The sequence below is a fragment of the Malus sylvestris genome, chromosome 11 (genome assembly GCF_916048215.2).
Source record: "Malus sylvestris chromosome 11, drMalSylv7.2, whole genome shotgun sequence".
NCBI classification, from domain to species: Eukaryota; Viridiplantae; Streptophyta; class Magnoliopsida; order Rosales; family Rosaceae; genus Malus; species Malus sylvestris.
Genome location: NC_062270.1, coordinates 24351531 through 24373336, shown reverse-complemented (window position 1 = coordinate 24373336; position 21806 = coordinate 24351531). Strand labels below are relative to the sequence as shown.

Here is a 21806-nt window from a genome sequence, read left to right as displayed (position 1 = left end):
CAAGTCTCCAAGGTTCAATGATTTGTATACTGAATATGGCATCAAATTGATGGATGCACCCAAATCACACAATGCTCTCCCAAACTCTTTCCTTTCGACTACACATGGAATGGTAAAGCTACCGGCATCTTTCAACTTCGGTGACAGCTTCCTCTGCAAAACAGCTGATACTTCCTCGCTTAATGCCACAGTTTCTTGATCATTGAATCTCCTCTTATTCGTACAAAGCTCTTTAAGGAACTTTGCATACTTGGGCACTTGTTTTATAGCATCTAAAAGAGGTAAGTTCACTTGGACTTTCCGGAAAGTATCCAAGATTTCCTTGTCAGTTTGCTCTTTCTTAGACTTTGTTTGTACCATACTTGACTAATCCTGAAACTACCGAGCATCGGTCAACGTTATACCGTCAAGGACCCCAAAGAGTTTCCCTTCAACCAAGAGGCCAATCACAGCGCGACACGTGTCAACATCAGAAGCCAATCATAGTGCGACACGTGTTAACATCAGAAGCCAATCACAACACGACACGTGTCAATGTCAGAATGAAACTAGAAACTCTCTTCTATAAATAGAGATCATTCTCTCACAATATTTCCTAATGTCATTTGTACTAAATCATTTACTAGTACTCATTAAAGGAGAGCTTGAACCTATGTACTTATGTAAACCCTTCACAATTAATGAGAACTCCTCTACTCTGTGGACGTAGCCAATCTGGGTGAATCACGTACATCTTGTGTTTGCTTCCCTGTCCCTATCCATTTACTTACTTATCCACATTAGTGACAGGAGCAATCTAGCGAAGGTCACAAACTTAACACTTTTTGTTGTACCAAAGTCCTTGCTGATTTTGTGCATCAACATTTAGCGCCGTCTATGGGAACGACACTTATTCCCACTTTCTTCAGCTTTGCCAAGCTGGTTTCCACCATTCGTACACTCTCTTTCGACCAGGCATCCCTTTCCAACACGGGGAGCGAAGGAAGCCACATCACATAGAATGACACTCATCTTGCACCTAGTGCGAAGCAACGAAAAAAGAAAGGAAAGAGGGTTGCTCTTCAAGCTAAAGTCGATGAGCTAGAATCTCAGAACAACAAGATAGCAATGAAGAATGAGGTCCTCCAGGAGCAGCATGAGAAGCTCTTTGAGACACTCCACGAAAATAGGCATACTCAAACATGCGAGCTTGTTGCCCCTGTGGACATCAACCATCATCTAGGTGCCTCCCAACATGGAGGGTCACCTCTTTTTTACATAGGTATCCCTGATGAGGAGCGAGCTAATCATTAAAACATTGATCAACATGAGACTTCTCTCAACCCAGATGCTTCGACCCGAAGTAGAAGAAGTGGAGGAAGACACCTCTTTGTAGAAGGGTTGGAAGGATCCAAAGCCGTTTATCGTGACTGCCGAGACTTCCTAAAGCAACGTCGAGAGAATCCCCTCCACATATGCTCGAAGATCAATAACCCAAGGGTTTCTAAAAGACTCGATCCCCTCCTACGACCCAGGTCAGTTGCCAATTTAGGGAAGGAACGATAGGTCCCAGAGGAACATGAAGGTACGGGGGACTCTGAGGTATTCCGACAGACTCGCCCTAGAAGTTAGTACGGCGAGTCCAAGAAAAAACCACACGCCCATGCTCAAACTTTCCTACTTTAAGTAGTACTCATTGGTACGAACAATAGACGAAAGCCGTTTGGGAGTTCGGATTATAACGGTATAGTTACGAACGTTTGAAGTTGGTTATTTAAAGTTAGTTAATTGGTTAAGGAGGATCAATTAGATAAAAGGAAGAAAAAGGGAAGCAACCCAATTAGAAATCAGAAAAGAAAAAGAAAAAAAAAGGGAGAAAGCTCCCAGCTTTCCAGTGCAGGCCACCACCCCGACCACCCAACTTCTAAGGTCGATTTCGGCCAACCACGGTGGAATTTTTCGATGCCACCACCGCCATCTTAAAGCTCTCATTCCCCTCTACAAAATCCACCCAAGAACCACCTTGATTAACCCCTGTATGTGGCGGTTTGAGGCCACGAAAGTTGACGGTTCTCACAGTGCTCCGACCACCCTTTTTTATTTTTCCAGTAAATCGGCAAAGCAATGGCCGATGCCACCACTTGGGCTTTGTAGCTCATCATCCCAAAAACAAAACCCAACCAACCTTGACCCCGTTGGACCACCGTAGACGACAAATCGACATCGGACAGCTTTAGGCACCCATCGGCTTCGTGGGCAAAATTGACCATCTTCCGTTAACTTTTGGACTTCGTGGCAGGTATGAAAGTTGTTCCTCTCATTGAGATCTTCATATTTGTGAAATTTGAGAATTTTTAGAGATAGTTGAATTTTCCGGCGAGTCGGGGATGCCAACCGCCACCTGCAGCGGCGCGTGGCAAGGGGACAGTCGATGTCATCCTTAGGTTAAATTAGATGTCTTGAGTTTATTTTCGGCAATTGTATATCGTAGGTTGATCGCTTGGACCTAAACTCATTAGGATACGTTACTTTGTAAAGATATGAATCGACGATCCGACCGATAGATCATCACCAAACTTTAGTATGTTATAGTACGTAATATTTGAGGACCATAGGAACTTACGGATCAAGAATCTGATATACAGATCTTCCCGAATTAGATTTGTAAGTTCGTAAAATAAAAGGTTAACTGCCTCTTGGTTTTGGCAATTGGCGGAGATCCGACCGTTGGATCGTAATGGGACTTTAGGATGTCGGTCTAGAAGTATAATGTGGATCTTTGGAAGCAACGGATCGGAAATCAATGATGCAAATCTTCCGAATTGAATTATGTAGGGATGCATTTTATGTAAATTGTGTATTGTATCGGTATGAATTTTGAGATGAGATGTGATTTGATAATTGGTCATAGGTGACGATGGTTCGTGATGTCTCGATATGCATGCTAGGGATTCGTAGCGCATACCTCAGATAAGTGGGTCTTTTCCTTTCTATCGTATATATATATATGATTGATAATTCCACAAACGGTTATAAATTGGTTATTGCATATAATTACTGTGTATGCTTTGAAGTACTAATGTGAAATACGAATGGCTTGATCCCTATTTAGAGTATGTAGGCAGTCTAACGAGACATTAGATGCAGCCATACAATAAATAAGACCAAATAATTGAGACAATAGCTTTGTTTAGGGAATTGAGCAATGTGAGGGACATTGGTGGAAAATACAAGCCTTAACCTTATGATTTGGTGGTTAAATGTTGGTCATAAATCAATGTGTAAAGAATCAAGAATTTGAAGTAAGGAAACGGAAGTAATGATAATTAATTAAACTAGTGTCTAGTTGGGCTTATCACAGATAATTATTCCAGAAAATAAATAGTTCGAGAGTAGGGCGCTACAACCTATGCATTTTTATGCCATATATATATATATATATATAAGTGAAAATTCTATGACATGGTTGAGTATTAGATTGCATCATGGTATATCCATATTTATATTACTTGCACATAATTATTATGAACGCTTTGAAGTGCAAAGGTGAACGTAGGATAACCAGGTAAGTTCAGGTGAGTTTATGGTACTAGTTGAAATGATGGAGTTATGGCATGACTACATGTAAGTTTTAGGCAACTCCGACACTGTCGTACAGGTTGCCCATGAGTTGTATATGTTACAATAGATGCAGTTAGAGCTCATAAACCTGCACCCCGGTGTTAGTGCTCCCGCCCGTGGCCAAGGCACAGTTCTTCACGTGATGTTCACCTCTTGCACCTTACGCTTACCTTAGATCTAAGGTAGGTGCACAGTCTTGTCGTACAGACCACTATAGGTGGTTCTGACTCGTAGGTAACCCGCAATTATTAGCACAGTCTTCACATGATTGTAGCACTAGAACGTACTTATTTACACCCAATCCTGTCGTACAAACCACTATAGGTGGTTCCGACTCGTGTGCAGGGATATGTGATGAGCTATGGGTTCAGCCGTACATGCCACAAGAGGTGGATCCGGCTGACATATTACTAGTATATGTGATGAGATATGGATAAGTCGTACAAGTCACTATAGGTGACTCTCGACTTATGAGCTAGCATATGTGACGAGATATGGATAAGTCGTACAGGTCACTGGAGGTGACTCTCGACTTATGAGTTAGCATATGTGACGAGATATGGATAAGTCGTACAGGTCACTATAGGTGACTCTCGACTTATGAGCTAGCATATGTGACGAGATATGGATAAGTCATACAGGTCACTAGAGGTGACTCCCGACTTATGAGCTACCATATGTGATAAGATATGGATAAGTCGTACAGGTCACTATAGGTGACTCCAACTTATGAGTTAGCATTGATTGATGAGATATGGGTGCAGTCATACAGGTCATCATAGGTGACTCCGACTTGCGTGCTAATATGGGTTATTAATCACATGATTATTAATATTGCTGATGGGATGTTGTGTTGTGGTATATTTATGGTTTACTGTTGATATACACTTTTGATTTCATTGATACGTGGTATGATTTTTTGGAAATTATACAGGTGTTGCAGCGAGGGGTTATAATGTTTTAGATGGTTTCTATTAAAATTTTATTTCTAGGGCCACTCACCCTTGTTTTGTTTTCACCCTCCAGGTTTTATTAACTGATCTTTCTTATCGTCGAAGATTCATGGAAATTCTTAGTATTGGAGATTCTTCCGAGGGTATGATTCTTAATTTACTCTACGGTGCTTACTTATGCTCTAACGTCATGTGTGAAGTGGGTTCATTCCCGCTCACCAGCCCACTCTTGCATTTAGGCACTTTTAGGTTTAAATTTATTCACATTTTTCCACATCATCACACTGTATGGCTTCGTCACCTCCTAGGTGTCGGCCAAGGCATCTCCATTCAGAGTCCTAGTGGACATTCTGGTCGGGGTGTGTCAGTTATATGGTCGTTTAGATTTTTAAAACCCTTCAAATCTCATGAACAATGTTTTTTATTTGACTACAAAATTAATAAAATTAATAATAATTATTGTAGAAGTGTGAAAAATGTAATCACTCATAATGAAAAGCTTTATAACTTTCATGAAGGCGTCAACTCCGAAATTTAGTATGTATATCCTAATTTAGTATTATGTTTTAAATTTTTTTGGGTCAAATTATGTTTTTCATTTTCATTTTTATTGATTTAAAATATATTTTTCTTAACGGGTAACAGGTCGGGTCATATTACCTGATAATATTAACGGGTTGATTTCAGGTTAGGTCATATTACCCGTTTACTTTCGCGGGTATTACACGACACGACCTGTTAAGCTATCGGGTATGACATGAAAATGACACGAACACGAGAAACATGACACGAATGCCAGGTCTAGTGTAAGTTGTGACATGGTGTTGGTCACGCGAGTGGGCGATGTGGTGTGTTGGTGTTTCAGGGTAGCTTGGGAATAAATGTGGTATTCTTAGAAAAAGTTAAATGTAATTTTTTTTTTGGTAGAATGTACATCAACGATGTGAGTACTAAGTAATATTCATTTAAGCTTTTCATTAACATTGTCAAAATTATGGTTCTTAATTGAATAATATGCATTCATGGCTTCTCTATTTACTGAATAATCACTAACACTATGTTTGGATGAAGGAAATAAACTTGGAATTTGGATAAAAGTTAGAATTTATAAATTGACATGCACAAATTCCCTTGTTTGGATTTATAACATAGAAATTTAGAATTTTCACGTGGAAAAAAAACTTGGAATTTGGGGCCTCTAATTTCCAAGTTTAAATTCCATGTAAATATGTGTCATTTCCCAATTTCTATGATTGAGAGTTTAAAATTAACAAATTCCGTTTTCAATTCCATTGTTCTTTTAGGTTAACCAAACAACAAAATTCACAAATTCTAGAAAATAAAATCCCGTCATTTTAAAATTCCTAAGTAATCTTAAATTTCTTCATCCAAACATAGTGTAAATGACTAAAAGATTTCGAATTATTAGTTTTTTTTTAAGTTGGCCTTAAAAGGATGACTAAAAAGTAGGCAATGCTGATTTAAGGTGCAACTTTACACACACAACTTTTGACACACCCCGACCCAGAATGTCCACAAGGACTTCGAATCGAGCTGTGTTGGTCGACACCTGGAAGGTTACGAAGCCATAAAGTGTAAAGATGTGGAAAAATATGAATAAATTTGAACCTAAGAGTGCCTAAATACCAGAGTGCGCTGGGGAGTGGGAATGAACCCACTTCACATGTGACGTTAGAGCATAAGTAAGTACAATAGAATGGATAAGGATTATACCCTCAGAAGTAGCCTTCTATCCTGAGATTGCCAAGAATCCTCATCGATACGAACATTCAGCAATTAAAACCTGGAGAGGTGCAAAACAGAAGATGTGAGTGAGTAAAAACAAAACTTTGAAACCATAATTATCTTTGTAATAACCCCTCTTTGTAAAACCGTATAATATCTAAGAATTCACCATGTATAAGTATGATATCAAATGTACGCTAACATTAAATCCAGAAGTATACCACAACACAGCAACTCAACAACAATATAAATAATCATGTGCTTAATAATCCATACTAGTACATAAGTCGGAGTCACCTATGGTGACCTGTACGACTACAAACATATCTCAACAATCAATGCTAGCTCATAAGTCGAAGTCACCTCTTGTGACTTGTACGACTTATCCATATCTCATCACATATGCTAGCTCATAAGTCGAAGTCACCTATTATGACCTTTACGACTGAATCTATAGCTCAATAAGTCTACCAGCACACGAGTCGGAACCACCTAAAGTGGTCTGTACGACATGACTGGGTGTAAATAAATACACTCAAGTGCTACGATTACGTGAAGACTGTGCGAATAATCGCGGGTCACCTACGAGTCGGAACCACCTAAAGTGGTTTGTACGACAGGACTGTGCACCTACCTTGGATCCAAGGTAAGCGTAAGATGCGGGAGGTGAACATCACGTGAAGGACTGACACAGGGGTGCAGGTTTATGAGCTCTCAATGCATCTTAACATAGCATGTACGATTCATAGGCAACTTATACAATAGTTGAAGGAAAAATTTTGTCCTAGCTAAGAACAAGTAAGAACATTTGAATACATATGCAAACTATTAACACATTAAAGTAGGCATGCATTAAAAAACAATTCATAAAACCCATGACTTTCAAAGCCTAGTATATGGTGAACCAATAAACTCTTTAACAACATTAAAGAGAAGTAAAGATTTAGAGTTTCTTTACCCTTGAAACTCATCCTTGTTTACACAAGGGATTCGCCCAAGTAGAGGGCCTTCAAGTCACCTCCTAGCTCCTTGGATATTGCTTGTGATTTCCTTCTCCTTTTGTGCTCCTTTGGACTTTGTGGATGTAAGGAAAGGATCTCCAAAACACCAAAAGTTTGGTGTCTCTAAGTCTCCACACCAAGGGTTAAGTGTGAAGATGAAATGGATGACTTAGGGAAGAAGAGATTGCTAGATTAATCTCCCTAAGTGGCCGGCCTCTTTGTAGAGAGAAATAGAGAAAATGTTTCACCTCTTTGCCTCAAAGAAAACCCTAATGAGAAAATAGCTATAAAGTTGCTTTTATAACACTTTTCTTTGGTGAGTGGCAAACTTGCAATTAAGCAAACTTTCACCATCTCCTCACCATGGCCGGCCTATATGTTGTGATTGGGCTTATTGCCCATTTTGTTTTAGTTGTCATACAACTTAAACATAATGGGCCTTATGGACCAAAACACTTTTGGGCCCCGAAACCCAAAACCAACTTAAAAGCCCAATACGAACCTTTCGTATAATTAATTAACTAATTAATTAATCTTGACCATTCTTCAATTAAACCATTTAATTGCATATCCATTTCATTTAATTTCTTCACTATCGCCCTTACTCGGTGTACGATCCATTAGGTTCCAATTAGCGAGGTAGTGGGCGATTGTTACTCTTAACTATCGATTGTGAATTGAAACCACATTTCAATTCTCCCTTTATGATTAGTGTTTGCTAGTCATTAGGGCTTCCACAAACCATGAGTGACACCTAGCAGTATGTCATGGTTACCCAAGCTAAGTAGAACTGGTTAGAGAACCTATCCAGTTACAACTACAATGCAATACGGTCCTTCTCTAATACAATACTCTTAATCACATTGTTTAAGTGATAGTTTGTTTTATGTCTATTATCCAATGTGATACTTTTCTATATGATTCCTTTGAATATGAATTGGAACAAACTTCCTAAGTCATATTCATTTGCTTTGGCCAAAGACTTACGAATCATATCTTAGAGTATTCTCCTTCCACCATGGAAGGTTAGAGATCCCTTGTTGTGCATTCATATGCCTACATGACTAGATAGCTTGACCCCAACAATGCCGTGGACACTCGGATGGAATGCCGTTGACATGATCAAAGATCAAGGACCTAACCATTAGACATCTATGATGCCTCAGGTCAAAGGACTACTTTGCATATTGCAACTTTCGAGTTCTTACATGACATGTATGTTCGAACTCTTTTTCGATCGTAGTTCAGTGTACTCGATTACTCTTTCGAGCACCTATGTGTTTGTCTTAGTGTCCAACACTAAATGACTTGAGACTAGTCATACTCACGCTTGAGTCAACATAACACATACTAACCTTAGCGGATTGTCAATGCCCAATTGGCAATCCTATGGCTAGGAACGTTTTAGGAATGAACATAAGAGAATGGTCTCGATAATCTAACTCACTTAGATCACTTGTCTCTTAGATCAAATACATCCCTAGGATTCCCTTATTGCTTAAACACATGATACAATAAATAGTGATTAACAATAAGCTCTGCCCTTCATTAAACATATAAAAGTTTAATACATTAAGTATTCCAAAAAGCTATTACATCAAATGAGTGGCTTTGTGGGCAACAATAGTGTCGGAGTTGCTTAATACATTATATAGTCATGTCATAACTCCATCATTTCAACTAATACTATAAACTCACCTGAACTTACCTGGGTGTCCGGCGTTCACCTTTGCACTTCAAGCGTTCACAATAATTATGTGTGGTTAATATACATATATATAAACCATGATGCAATTTAATACTCAACCATGTTATAGCATTTTCAATTATATACATACATACATATATATATATATATAATGGCATAAAAATGCATAAGCTGTAACGCCCTACTCCCGAACTATTTATTTTCGGGAATAATTATTGGTGATAAGCCCAACTAGACACTAGTTTAATTAACTATCATTAATTATGTTTCCGTACTTCAAATTCTTGATTCTTCACACATTGATTTATGACTAACATTTAACCACTAATTCATAAGGTTAAATCTCACATTTTCCACCAATGTCCCTCACATTATTCAATCCCCTACACAAGGCTATTTTCTCAATTAATTAGTCTCAGTTATTGTATGGATGCATCTAACATCTCGTTAGACTGCCTACGTACCCTACATAGGAGAAATTTTTAGGTGTTCCCGTCACCCCACATCACCATGACACTTGGTGTACCCATCCAATCAGGGGATGCCACGTTTCCCATTAAAGTGTTTGTTTAATTGATTTTCTTAAAAAATAAATCAGAAAGATTCTTTAATGGGAAACGTGGCATCCCCTGATTGGATGGGTACACCAAGTGTCCATGGTGATATGGGGTGACGGGAACACCTAAAAATTTCTCCCTACATAGGGATCAAACCATTCGTAGTTCACAATAATTATTTCAAAACATATAAGAACTAAAGCCAGCACAAAAGAAACATACCTGAAGTCATAATTATCTTTTTCTTGAGAGAAAGATTGAAGGTTGGGCGGTCGTTAATCACTTTGGAGGAGCTAATTATAGCAAGAATATTTATATATACAACTTCTCGCATGTCAATGTTTGTAAAGAATTAATTATGGAAATTTGTTAATTTAATATATGAGCGGCGGAGATGAGAGAGGGCAGCAAGGAAGGAGAGATGAGCGGGAGACGGGGCGTTTAAGACACGAAGAGATTGAAAATTTAGGGTTTTTAATTTTTTTTTTAATTTTACATATATTAAATTAAATGGGTAAATGGATACCCATTATAACCGCGGGTAATACCCATAACCGATGGATACCCGTTATAACTACAGGTAATACCCATAACCGTCCATTTAAATTTCACGGATAAACGGTTATACCCATAACCGTTTATTCGTCTAAACCCATAACCATAGCCGTGAACTTTAAATGGGCGGGTAACCGCGGTTACCCAAACCCATGGGTATTTTGCCCATCCCTACATAGAGTCCTTTTACAAAAAGTCTCTCATGGTAAAGTTAGTACAGTAACTTAACAGGTAAGCAACAAGATAGTATCCTTAGTTTCTTTTGTGTCATAAATATTGAAGGAATTTCTCTGTAACCGACGGATGTAAACTGGAAAGGGATCCCCTCCAGATCCCTTCCACCTAATCCTCCTCATCAAATAATCCGGACCTTTGAAATTGATCCAACAGCTAATATTATTATAACTTTTAAAGTGGGTCCCTGTTTGTAGCCGTTGGATCAAATTTTAAAGGCCCGGATTGTTTGATGAGGAGGATTAGTGGAAGGGATCTGGAGAGGATTCCCTTCCATGTAAACCATTATGAACAGAAGATTTGTTGTAATCAGAGTATTCTGCTTCCATCTAGTATTGCAGTCTTGCAGGTGTTAGGTAGTAATGCTTAATTGTGGTTTTATATATGAAACATGCAGGTTTCGACATGAACTTATAGAAATAAGATTTAAAGGATCCGTGTGACCAGACTATATTGTTTAAAAAATAAAAAAAAATCCAAACCGAACTGGAAAACAACTGAACCGAACCAATTAGAATCTAACCCACTACTACCAACCATTGGGCTAAAATAAGCCTTGGGAGAGAATATATATTTGGGCTAAATTCACCTCGGAAATTAAGCCGAGCTTAAATTATTTTGGACCCAACAATATGTCATATTTCAAACCTTTGTTTATTTTTTACTTATAAATCAACATAAAGGGATCCTCTCTGGATCCTTTCCTCCTAATCCATTAAATTAGAGAATCCGTGCCGTTGAAATTTGATCCAATGGCTACAAACAGGGGCCCACTTTAAAAGTTATAATAACTTCAGTCATTTGATCAAATTTCAACGGCACAGATTACCTGAATTGGTGGATTAGGAGGAAGGGATCCGGGGATCCCTTTCCTAAATCAACGGTTGTAATCAAATGAGATTAAATCTAACGGTTACAAAGAAAAAAAAAAGATATGACGGACCAAAATTAAATCTAATGTCTAAATAATTATCTAAATCAAATTTCACTTAAAATTTTATAAATACCTATGTATTTGTATGATTTTTAATTAATTATCAAAATTCAAATATTTTTAGGTCAAAATTTTCATAAAAATAAATTAGTATAATTTATAAAAAAAAAGATTTAAAGGGTTACCAAAAAATTTAGGCTAAAATTTTAGGAACTTTCATGAAAAGGGCTTGGGCTAAGTACATTTTAATAAAAAAAAACTATGCCATAACTTTGTTTAAAGAAAATGACTTAAATTTTAATAAAAAGGACAAAAGAATTTAAATTTTAAAAAGGATATAATTTTAATATTAAAAAAGATTCTGAGGCACGCGTCCTCACACAAATTGTTTATGACACTTAACGGTACTACATTATTTATGAAACTTATTACACTTTTTATGAAATTTAACGGTACTACACTATTTATGAAACTTAACGATATTACATTGACTACACTATTTATGAAACTTAATGGTATTACACTATTTATGAAACTTAATGGTGCTACACTGTTTATGGAACTTAACGGTACTATATTCTTCTCTCTCCTCTTCTTGAATTTTCTTGGCACATTCTCACCTTCCAAACATATTTTCTTCTTCTAATTTTCTTTGATACTCATCAAATTTTCTCTATCTCTTTAATTTCTTAACTTTCTACGCCAATTACTTAATTTTCTTCTATTGTCCATTTGTGGCTTTCTCTTCTCATCCACCTACAATCTCACCTTCTCCCTCTACAAAATAAAATAAATAAAACACAAATGAAATCAATAAAATCGAATACACCCACGAATATGAGCCTAGATTGTACTCCCGCTTCTTGTCCTTCAATTTCATAAACATCTCAAATCTTCAATCATTTTAATATGTGTGTGTACCTAAAAACCCTGAATTTTGGTTACCATACAATTTCTGAAGCATCTCATGGCACCATTAGTTTCGTGGATAAAAATTGTTGGGAACATCGCATTCGTCTAATCTATGCATCATGTAAATCAAAATTGTGTGTATAAAAGGTAGTGGCTTGTTATATAAAGTTGCACAAGGTACTCTTCAATGCTTCATATGTCTATAATGTATAATATGTAGCAGGGTGTTTATGTATATATAGTACAAATATATAGAGGTGTGTGCTTTTATAGATATTGGAGCTGCCAAGATTAGAGTTGCTTCGCAAGGCAATTTTTGGACCCCAATTGATGAGGACTAGAAAAAGCAGTCAAAAGATGCAGCGGCAAAGGAGACTACACGTGCGTTTGATAAGGTTCTTTTTTTTTCTTTTTTTTTCCTCTTGTTCTTATTATTAAATAAAGTTATTAGATGACTTTTGCATAAAATTAAAAGTTTTAAAACCCTTTCATTAGTTTTCTTAAAATTTTAGGTCATAACTATTCAAGGGAAAAAATAGTTTCTAGGTTATGACTTAAAATTTTAAACTTTTATCTCTAAGTGTTGGAGATGATCTTAGCAGTGTATTCTCAATAACGCAAACGATTTTGCAATGAGTAATGTTAAGTAGACTAAATTTACAAATTCAATAATATGTAACAATAAGAAATAAGAACGTGAATTATCAACTTTCATGCGTTTTGTTTACTAAATTTGTTCCGTAGCATTTACCCTTTCGTGATACTTGGGTTACTCGCACGCACCTATGTCGCCACGCTTGCTTCGTCACCGTTTTCCCGACCTTCTCTTCCTTCCGCGCCTTTTCTTCTCAGTCACAGCGGTCAAGTAATCAAGTTCGCGTCGAGCTCCCCCGATATATCGTGTATAGTCGTGTATGTAAGTGTTCTTCTTTCATGAATATATACATATACATATATATATATATATATACACACACACTCACACATATATGTATACGTATATCTGTAGAGTTGATGTTTCCTATTGTCTGCTATCCACCAATCGTTTCCATAGGCTCCTTGAAATTGAAATTCTTGGTTGTGTATGCCTTTGCCAGTTAAGAAGGCGCTGGGGTTTCTTGGCCGCGTTGCACACCAGGTGTTTGTTAAAACATCTGAATATGGTATTGCTCTATTGCATAATCACTTGCTCTATCCAGCTTAATCTCTAGTCATGAAGGGCTAAATGTTATAGGTTTAACGAAACAATTGCGTTTACTTGCCGATGTTATTATACCGTTCATACTAAATGTCAGAAAACCCTTCATACCTATATTCATATTTGTATTTTACTAATATTAATGTAGGATTCTGAACATTTAATAGTAAGATTATTACATCAATGAGGTTGCCTTTTAATAAAAAGAAAATTCTTGGACAGAAAAAAGGAAAAAGAAGACATTACGTGAATGAGGTTGTGCATAACCCACATGCCTAAAATATTGTTTCTAAGAAAAATAGTTTCAGTCAAAATTGACCGTTGCTCTATAATAACCATCTCTAGTGCTCGTGTTGTATACAATCTCTCTAATTTAGGTGGGTATGTGAATCCCATATCTATTAGAGAGATCGTAATGAAGATGGTCGGTTGAGATGGGAAAGAAATAGGACTTCTTACTATGTTAGAGAGTAGGTGGATAATGTGTGGGGAGAGTTCGATTTTGGGCTTACTTAAAGCAATTGGAGGTCAATTTTTGCATTAAAGTTTTTAAGGAGAAGTTTCCTTTGTGTTTGAAGATTGGTAGGGATCTTGTTCGACTTCTACAAGATTTGGTTCATTTACCCAAGTTTAGAGCAATATGGAAGGATTTGGTATTGAATCGCGGCGAATTTAAAGCTCAGGGATTTTCAGGTATTCCACAACTCTATAACATAAGGACTCCAAGCGATTATATGTTACTTCGGATTACTCCAAAATGGAGGCCCATTTACGATTTTTGCTCACTCATGTGAAGTTGGGAAACCAGAAGCGTCATCAGGCATGGTTTTCCTAGAAGTATCTATTTGAACCAAACAGAGAGACTCTCATAATTGACATTGTTCGCTTTATATGTTGTCCTTACCACCCAACGAATGAAATCATTCAGTCAGATGTCATTCCAAGATGGGCTGTTATGGGTTGGTATTTCAAATCTTGCACTAAGAATTATGTTGAAGCAAATGTGAAACTAGCTCTACTTTATGATTGGCTCTTTTTCGAGGAAAGAGTAGACAATATTATGGATATTGAACCTGCAATGTTATTAATGGTCTATTCTATACCCAGATACATTGATGTAACTCACACTATTCTTGAATTTTTCTTCCTTCTTATGGACAACTATGATGTGGAACATTACGATATCTTAGCTAAAGGTGTGTCATCTTCTTTTAGTGTACTGGTTAAGAGAGGAGTGATTCGTTCATTTGATGTCTTGACCTCTTGTGATGCACTGTCTCCTATATTGAAAGAGAGGCTTGGTAGGTTTTTGTCACGTAGGAAATTTGAAATCTCTAAGGAGGTTCAACAAGCTTGTCGTCCTGGTGATTTTGTGAGTTTGAACTCTTCATGTATGGAAACTCCATTACCATTAACAGAATGGCAACCTAAATGTAGCCAAGGAGACAGATTTGGAACCAAATTAGCTGAAACTAAAGTTATGATATCAGATGATGCAGCTCCTTCCCATAGTCCATTAGTAGTGGCCAGGGAAGGTCAAGTTCATGATATAGACAATTTGATTCATAATCTTGGAGAAGCAATTAAAAATTCAAATCCAATGGCTCTTCATACTTTGGAAGAACTGTTACTTTTATTTGTGAGTTTTGATGGCCAAGGACCAGAGAGTGGCTTCATTCTCCCTGATGTTTTATCTTCTATAATGAAAATGTTGTATAAATTGAGTGGGTCCAAATTATTTTCTCCTCTCATCCAGATAGTCCTGAAAACGGTGATGAAGTTGGGTCTGCCACATCCTTAATTATCCGTGTGTTTGTTCTTTCTAAGCATCAAAATATGCAAGCTATGCTTCTATTCTGGTTAAAGAATGGTTTTCCAGTTGGAGCAAGGTTATTATCGTATGCATCAAGACTAGCTTATGAGGCACACATGGTGGGTTTTTTTGGAGGTGCCATGGTTGACGTTAATGCTATTACTCCAAGTGAATCAGGCATCCATCTGCTGCTATATCATGTCAATGGGTACCTTTCTTTTTTGCATGGCAGAACTGAAAACTCATATGAAACCATTGAATCTATTTCTAAAGCAGAAAAGAAGTTAGTTGCAATGTTAGTCGATGGTGCCTTTGCTGCCTACAAATGCTTCCTTATGTATTCAAGAACTGCCTTATTCAAGGATGCTGAAAATTCTCTGCCACGGCTCCTTTTTTCTGACATAATGACTTGTTCTGTGTGGGAGAGGAAGCGATTAAAATTCTTGTTTTCCAGTGTCTATTCTCATCTTTCTGATATGTCCATTGGTGAGGATGGCATCATCAAGCTACTTGTTGGTCAATTAGATCATGCTGATCTTGTTAATATACAGATTGAGATTGGCTTGAAATGATTTTCCATTTTTGGTGAGAATACTGAAACAGTTTTCCGCTTAATGAAGAATTCCTTTAATTGGGATTGTGTTGAACAACATAAATTCTGGGGCTTGATTAGATCAGAGCTAGCCGTTTCCACGGTGCAAGTGCAGGAACAACTTTCAAAGTTTTTCTGGTTGGAGAAATTAGATGCAAATGCGAGTGCCATTGCGGTTGAAGGTCTTCTTACACTCTGTAGTTGCTGTCCACCCATGCCTAAGCTTGTTGGGGCTGTCATGTTATTACCTAACAGTGTCTTTCAGGATTTTGCTTCTGCTGTTATGGCTAAATGGGCTGTATCTAATGGCTCCATGCTATTTGAAAGCTTGGCTGAGTTTTCAGAAAAAGTTGAGGGCAAAAATGGGGATCTCGTCATTCATGATTCAGCAGGAATGATAAACCGCTCTGCCATTTTGTGGTTATTGAAGTATTTTAATGGGAGTGACACTGATGGGTTATGTAATGCGTTTCATTGGAAGGTAAGCTGTTCAGGCTTCTATATCTCATATTGTAAAATTTGATCTTGAGTGTATGATTGATCTATGATACAATTTAGAACTAACAGACAAATCAGACTAGTTATAAATCTTATGAGTCCATTCTATATATGTGACATTTATCAGATCATTAAATGTTATACGACATTTGACTCTTTTATTCGATCTTTGACTCTTCTCTTCACTGCATGACTACATGAGTATTTGACATTCAGTGTTATATTTTTGTTATATTTTATTGGTTAGAATGAAGGCATGCTAGCTTGACTACGATATGCTTTGTAAATGGTTGTGAAAAGTTATAGGACGTGAACCTTGTATATATTTTTTATTAGTTTTCTGTTTTCACCTTTGATTTATATTTCTTGTTACTCTTTACGGATGTCAATGCTCATAGCTACACTTTTTTGTTCGCAAGGTCTTTCTTTTGAAAGTGGACATGCAATCTGAAGATGAAAAGGTTGTATTCAGAATGTTTTGATGGGGGAATCCTTGCCAACTGCAATATTTTAGTATCCAAGAGATATTCTAATTGTTTGCATACTCTGGTGGTTTCACAAAAGGTACCTCACTAAATTCTCCTTCAAAAAAAATAATTCTCTTGTTCTCATTTTATTCTTCGACTTCTGGTAACCTTGGTGTAGATCTTGTCTACGTATTCACTATTCAATCATGCTACCATTATGATATATGGATGGCTTACTCTTCCATAAACTATCATGACAGTTTGTTAAAATCAAGAGTACAAAGTCTCACCTACATTTGGTTTAAAGTACACAAGCTTATTACTAAGTAGGTATAACACGCCAAATTTGTTTTAGGAAATATCGGATTGCTTCCGCTTTCATCAGTGTTTATTCTTAGTCAGCTGTTAATGCTACACTTCTATCATGTAATGAAAAACATCCTGTGATACTGTAATGCTACAGTTCTATCATGTAATGAAAAAAAATCCTGTGATGTGTATCTTTATTGAGGTGATTTTAAAAAAAGCCACTGTGAAAAAATGCTGAGGGTCATTTTTGTGTTTGGTAAACTGAAAAAAAAGGGCTTATTTTGGAAGCTGCTGTGAGAATAAGCTGAAAATCAAAGGAAAAGCTGAAGCTGCTATTTGCTGCTTTGAAAAAAAGCCAGTTTTTTCAAAGCACACGGAGCTACAGTGCTCCTTTAATGAAAAGACACACTATCATCCTGCTCTTTTTTCCAAAAGCACTTTCACAAAAAAGTTTACCAAACACTCTACTGGCTTTATTTCACAGCCGCTTATTCTCACAGCAGCTTTTTTTCAAAGCACAACAATACCAAACCAGCCCTTAGGGTAGGGTAGCAAGTAGCTGTTACGTTTTGTTCAGCATTGTTGTTCTCCAAGCACTTTTACGCCTTCTATAACATGTTGTACCCACTCATTTAATTTTGTTTACCTTGGGTATTTTTTTTCTCTGCTCTCGTATGGCCAGGTTGCCTTGCTATCTTGACAAGGGCCACAAAGGTGCTGCTTGTGCTCTCTTCTCTTGACCTGTGAAATGGAAACCCAACCAATCTTAGTAGAAAATTTCTCACCAAGATTACTCGAAACTCCAAAAACGACAAATATTGCTCACAGAAAATTCACTCGAATGCAGGGTTTGAGCTAAAAGTCATGCAACAAAAGGATCTTACTTTTCCATACTGGTAAGTTAGATATGGACGACTTAAGTACATCTCACTCATTGGCTATTATGCGTCTCGTTTTTTCGTTATTTAGCTATTGATAATTAGGTTTTTGTGGTTGTTTAGTTCTTTGAAGTTGTTGCTTTTACAGTTATATTAAAATTCGTATCTTGTACATGTCTTTGATGTATTGTTAAAGTTGTTTTTTTATCGGTGGCGCATCATTTAATTTGAAATCATTCTTTTTTATCTTGTTTTATTGAAAGAACGTATCGATGAGATAGCCAAATTTTCTAGTCAACTAACACACAAAGTAACCGGTTAAGATAATCCAATTGTCTGCATCGCCGTAGGACAACTATGAATAATCGTTGAGAGACAGAAATAAAAAACAATTCCGATACAACGTTAAAGGCAGAAACAACAGAACAGAACTACCGACTTTGAAGAAACAACTATTCGCCACGACACACCTTCTGCGCAGCATCTAGTTTCATGTTCAAAAGCAAAACTTTGTAAACAGAACAAATTACTTCATCTAAGGCAGGAAAGAGCTTAATATGACTTCCCACAATGTATCAAGCTCCCGGCACCTAAGAAAAGACCAAAGAGAGACGCACTCGACACTGTTCTTTGTCCAATGTGCCTGATCTTCAGAAATCCTGGCACCTGCAAGCATAATTATGAAAAGAAAAAAAAATTAAATGCAAGCATGGCAGACTCTTTAAGGGATAGCATTGTTTGACAATTTAACATGTGAAAAACAATTGCAATGATACAAAGTCTTATCACATATTGACGAATGGTGGGATTGTAAATTTTTTATGTTTCTCAACACAGAGACCCATTTAGAAAACTTGACCATCTAATGTAAATTGAATCATCACAAATGTACCATTCGAAGTTTTCATTCATCTTATGCCACTAGCATGACCATCACTCAAAATACAGCCAATATTTTTCCTGAAGGCCACTCCATTTTCTTGTTTGGTGTTTGTGGCCTAAGAACATACTGTTCAGATGGATGTTCCCGTATTCTCAGTTTTTTTTAGACAATAGTCATGGAAGCTCAAAAAAGTATTAACGAAAAACCATGAGCAGAAAATTGTGGAATTTGTATTTAAAACGATGAAAATAACTAGAGGCTAGATCTGAGGACGTACCTTAAACCTTAAAGCCTCGTATGTCCCATACACCGAACCTGGACATATTCGATAAATTACGATTAGACAAGGTAAAGCAAACATCCATTTTTTCTCAAGCTAGCTGACTAATTTATCATAAAAGATCATGTTCCAGACTACATAATCCACAACTCTTATATTATTATAGTGCCGAAAGAGGTATGTGGACTAAGGTAGTAATGAATCATCAGATTTAACAAAAGAAACGTTTTTCAGAGGAAGCAAAATGTTATATTAATCTAATGTCTAAGCTATATTCCCTACACATGCGGAGTAGGGTAGTGACGGGATTTGTAACATGTAGAACAAATGTATGATTTTACTTGTCTCTTACTTGTTCTAGGTTTTCACTTTATACAAACGTTAAACTTACATAACATGTCAATATCACATAGTACTTGTACCGTAGAAGAAGTGCATGTTATACAACAAACTAGTTTAGCTTTGTAAATACTGCCCGGGAAAGGAAAGGGTTGGTCGGGATGTCTATCAGCACAAGAAGGGAGTGTACTATTAGCATTAGAAAACATGACAGGCCTGGAGAAGTACTTGAGAGAAAACAAGGAAAACATTTCTTTCAGTAACAAGTGAGGGATTCTTCAGAGATTTGTGAAAAGTCAAGAAGAGAAATAGGTGATCAGCTTTTGCCAATTTCAGGCCAGCTAAAGTTTGCTATAATACGTCAAGGTTTCCCATTCCTTTTTCAGATCCCCGTTGAGTGGCAATAATCTGAACGGAAAGTTATACAGTAATTGGAATCAAGATCATCATAAAACATGAGAACAAAGTCCTTCAACAAGGGCCTACCATCTATATATGTATCAAGACATTGCGGAAACTTAACAAAATCGAATGATCTATACTTCCTCGCTACACGATAACAATGTGGGCATAATTCAAGTTAACCTACTCACTGAAAATCCAAAACAAAGTGACAGAAATACCTAAAGCTTTGATTTCCAGATGCCCATCAAAACAAACCAAACAACATGCATTTAAAAGATCGCAAAGTATTCGAACAAACAAAATCTCAAAAACCCAGATTAAATAAGAACATCGAAGGATGATTCCACAACAACCCAAGATAAGCAACAGAAGAAAGCGAAAAGAACAAAAACAAGGGTTTTGAAGCAAATTTAGAAAGTGGGTTTTAGAGAAATACCGACGGCACCGCCGATAGCTCCGCCAATTACAGCGCCGGTGGCCACGCGAGTCAAGCAGCTGTTTTCCTTAGCCATCTCTCTCTCTCAACTGATATGCAGAGGAAGTGGGCGAAGAAATAATAAATAGGGGAAGTGGAGAGAGAGTAAAGGAGTGGGGCACAAGTTTGCTTGGAGAGCACACACACGAACGCAGAAGCAGCGGCAGATGCAGAAGTAGGGCTTTTGGGTGTATGGAAGCCTTCCGTGAGTTGGAGTTGGACTCGGCGTCCGTCCGATGTTTAATGTTCGTCTTTCTGATAATCTACTAAAAGCACAAATTTTTTTTTTTTTTTTTTTGAAAAATTAAAAAGAAAAGTAAATGAAATTAAAAAGTTCCGTTGCCGGGAATCGAACCCGGGTCTCCTGGGTGAAAGCCAGATATCCTAACCGCTGGACGACAACGGATTATTGATTATCAACCTAAACATGTTTTCTATACTAACTATGCGTACTGGTTTCTAAACTCTCACCAAGTAGAAAGGAGAAAGAGTAATAGTAAGGAGCCTAAATTTGTAGATAAAATTTACAAACTAAATGATTGTCACCAATTGAAAATGAACACGTTTATACACTTAAATACTAATCCAATCATCAACTTCTAAGTTTTTTAATTTACTAAATTTTACTTACAAATTTAGTCTCCCTATCGATGGGCCAAGTAGCTACCAACGTGATGCCACTATTATAAAAACTCCCCTTACTCTAACAATTAACTCTCTAACCCAACATTATCGCTCTAGTCTATTGTTTATCTTAGCTCAAATCCTTCACTCTGTAATGTAAATATATAGCTATATTTACACACAAAAAGGGACCCCACACAATAAATAACACACATATACCAATAAGTGTGGGGTACTTCAATTTGACATAAAAATTATAACATAACCAATTAACACTCAATGATTCGGTTTGGTTTGAATTTGACCAATACATCAAACTAAACCATACATCGAAACCAAACCAAACAAACCATGGTTTAATAGGTATAAGCATATTCCAACACATTAATAAAATAAAATAGAAAAGTGTAACGTTTAATTTTCTAAGCATCCACACATCCCACACATTCCAATTTAATCAAAAGATTAAGTGTTTCGAAACATGAGGTAGGAATCTTACACCAAGTACAAAATTTGATATGGTTTCCTGTAACCCGGCCTCGACTCCACTTGCTATAAGGGTTGCTCTTACTGCTACATATGGCTCTCTGCTTGCTTCACCCACTGTTTTCTGTGAGTTAGTTGGCTCTCTACAGTTTCTCACCCTTACTCGTCCCGATATTTCCTTTGTTGTCAACACGGTTGCTCAGTATATGAGTGCTCTTCATACTACTCACTTGAATGCTGCTAAACGGATTCTTCGCTATGTTAAAGGTACTTTAGATTTTGGCATTCATATGGGTCCTTAGAGTTCTACTTCTTTATCTGCCTATTCGGATGTTGATTGGGCAAGTTGACCGGATATA

General features: G+C 37.0%; 1 protein-coding gene, 1 non-coding gene and 1 pseudogene across 2 annotated transcripts; 1 reads left to right on the top strand and 2 right to left on the bottom strand.

The window, feature by feature from the left end:
- The first annotated feature begins 13880 nt into the window (after window positions 1-13880).
- On the top strand, window positions 13881-18201 carry LOC126588876 (uncharacterized; annotated as a pseudogene).
- Window positions 18202-18266: 65 nt separating this feature from the next.
- Window positions 18267-20596, bottom strand: LOC126588878 (uncharacterized). The gene is made up of 3 exons (XM_050254021.1): window positions 20299-20596; window positions 19116-19153; window positions 18267-18621 (listed from the first exon to the last, which is right to left on the bottom strand). Exons 1-3 carry the CDS (start codon window positions 20372-20374, stop codon window positions 18508-18510), a joined length of 228 nt encoding a protein of 75 aa, XP_050109978.1. The 5' UTR covers window positions 20375-20596; the 3' UTR covers window positions 18267-18507.
- Window positions 20597-20671: 75 nt separating this feature from the next.
- Window positions 20672-20743, bottom strand: TRNAE-UUC (transfer RNA glutamic acid (anticodon UUC)). The gene has a single exon. It is a non-coding gene; the product is annotated as a tRNA-Glu (tRNA).
- Between the last annotated feature and the right edge of the window lie 1063 nt (window positions 20744-21806).

Excerpts from the sequence above, each read along its gene's own strand:
- LOC126588878 (XM_050254021.1), bottom strand. The coding sequence starts at position 20,374 with ATGGCTAAGGAAAACAGCTGCTTGACTCGCGTGGCCACCGGCGCTGTA. Across the intron at positions 19,154-20,298 it reads AGCTATCGGCGGTGCCGTCG|GTTCGGTGTATGGGACATAC; the intron begins GTATTTCTCTAA and ends GAATATGTCCAG. Across the intron at positions 18,622-19,115 it reads ACGAGGCTTTAAGGTTTAAG|GTGCCAGGATTTCTGAAGAT; the intron begins GTACGTCCTCAG and ends TTATGCTTGCAG.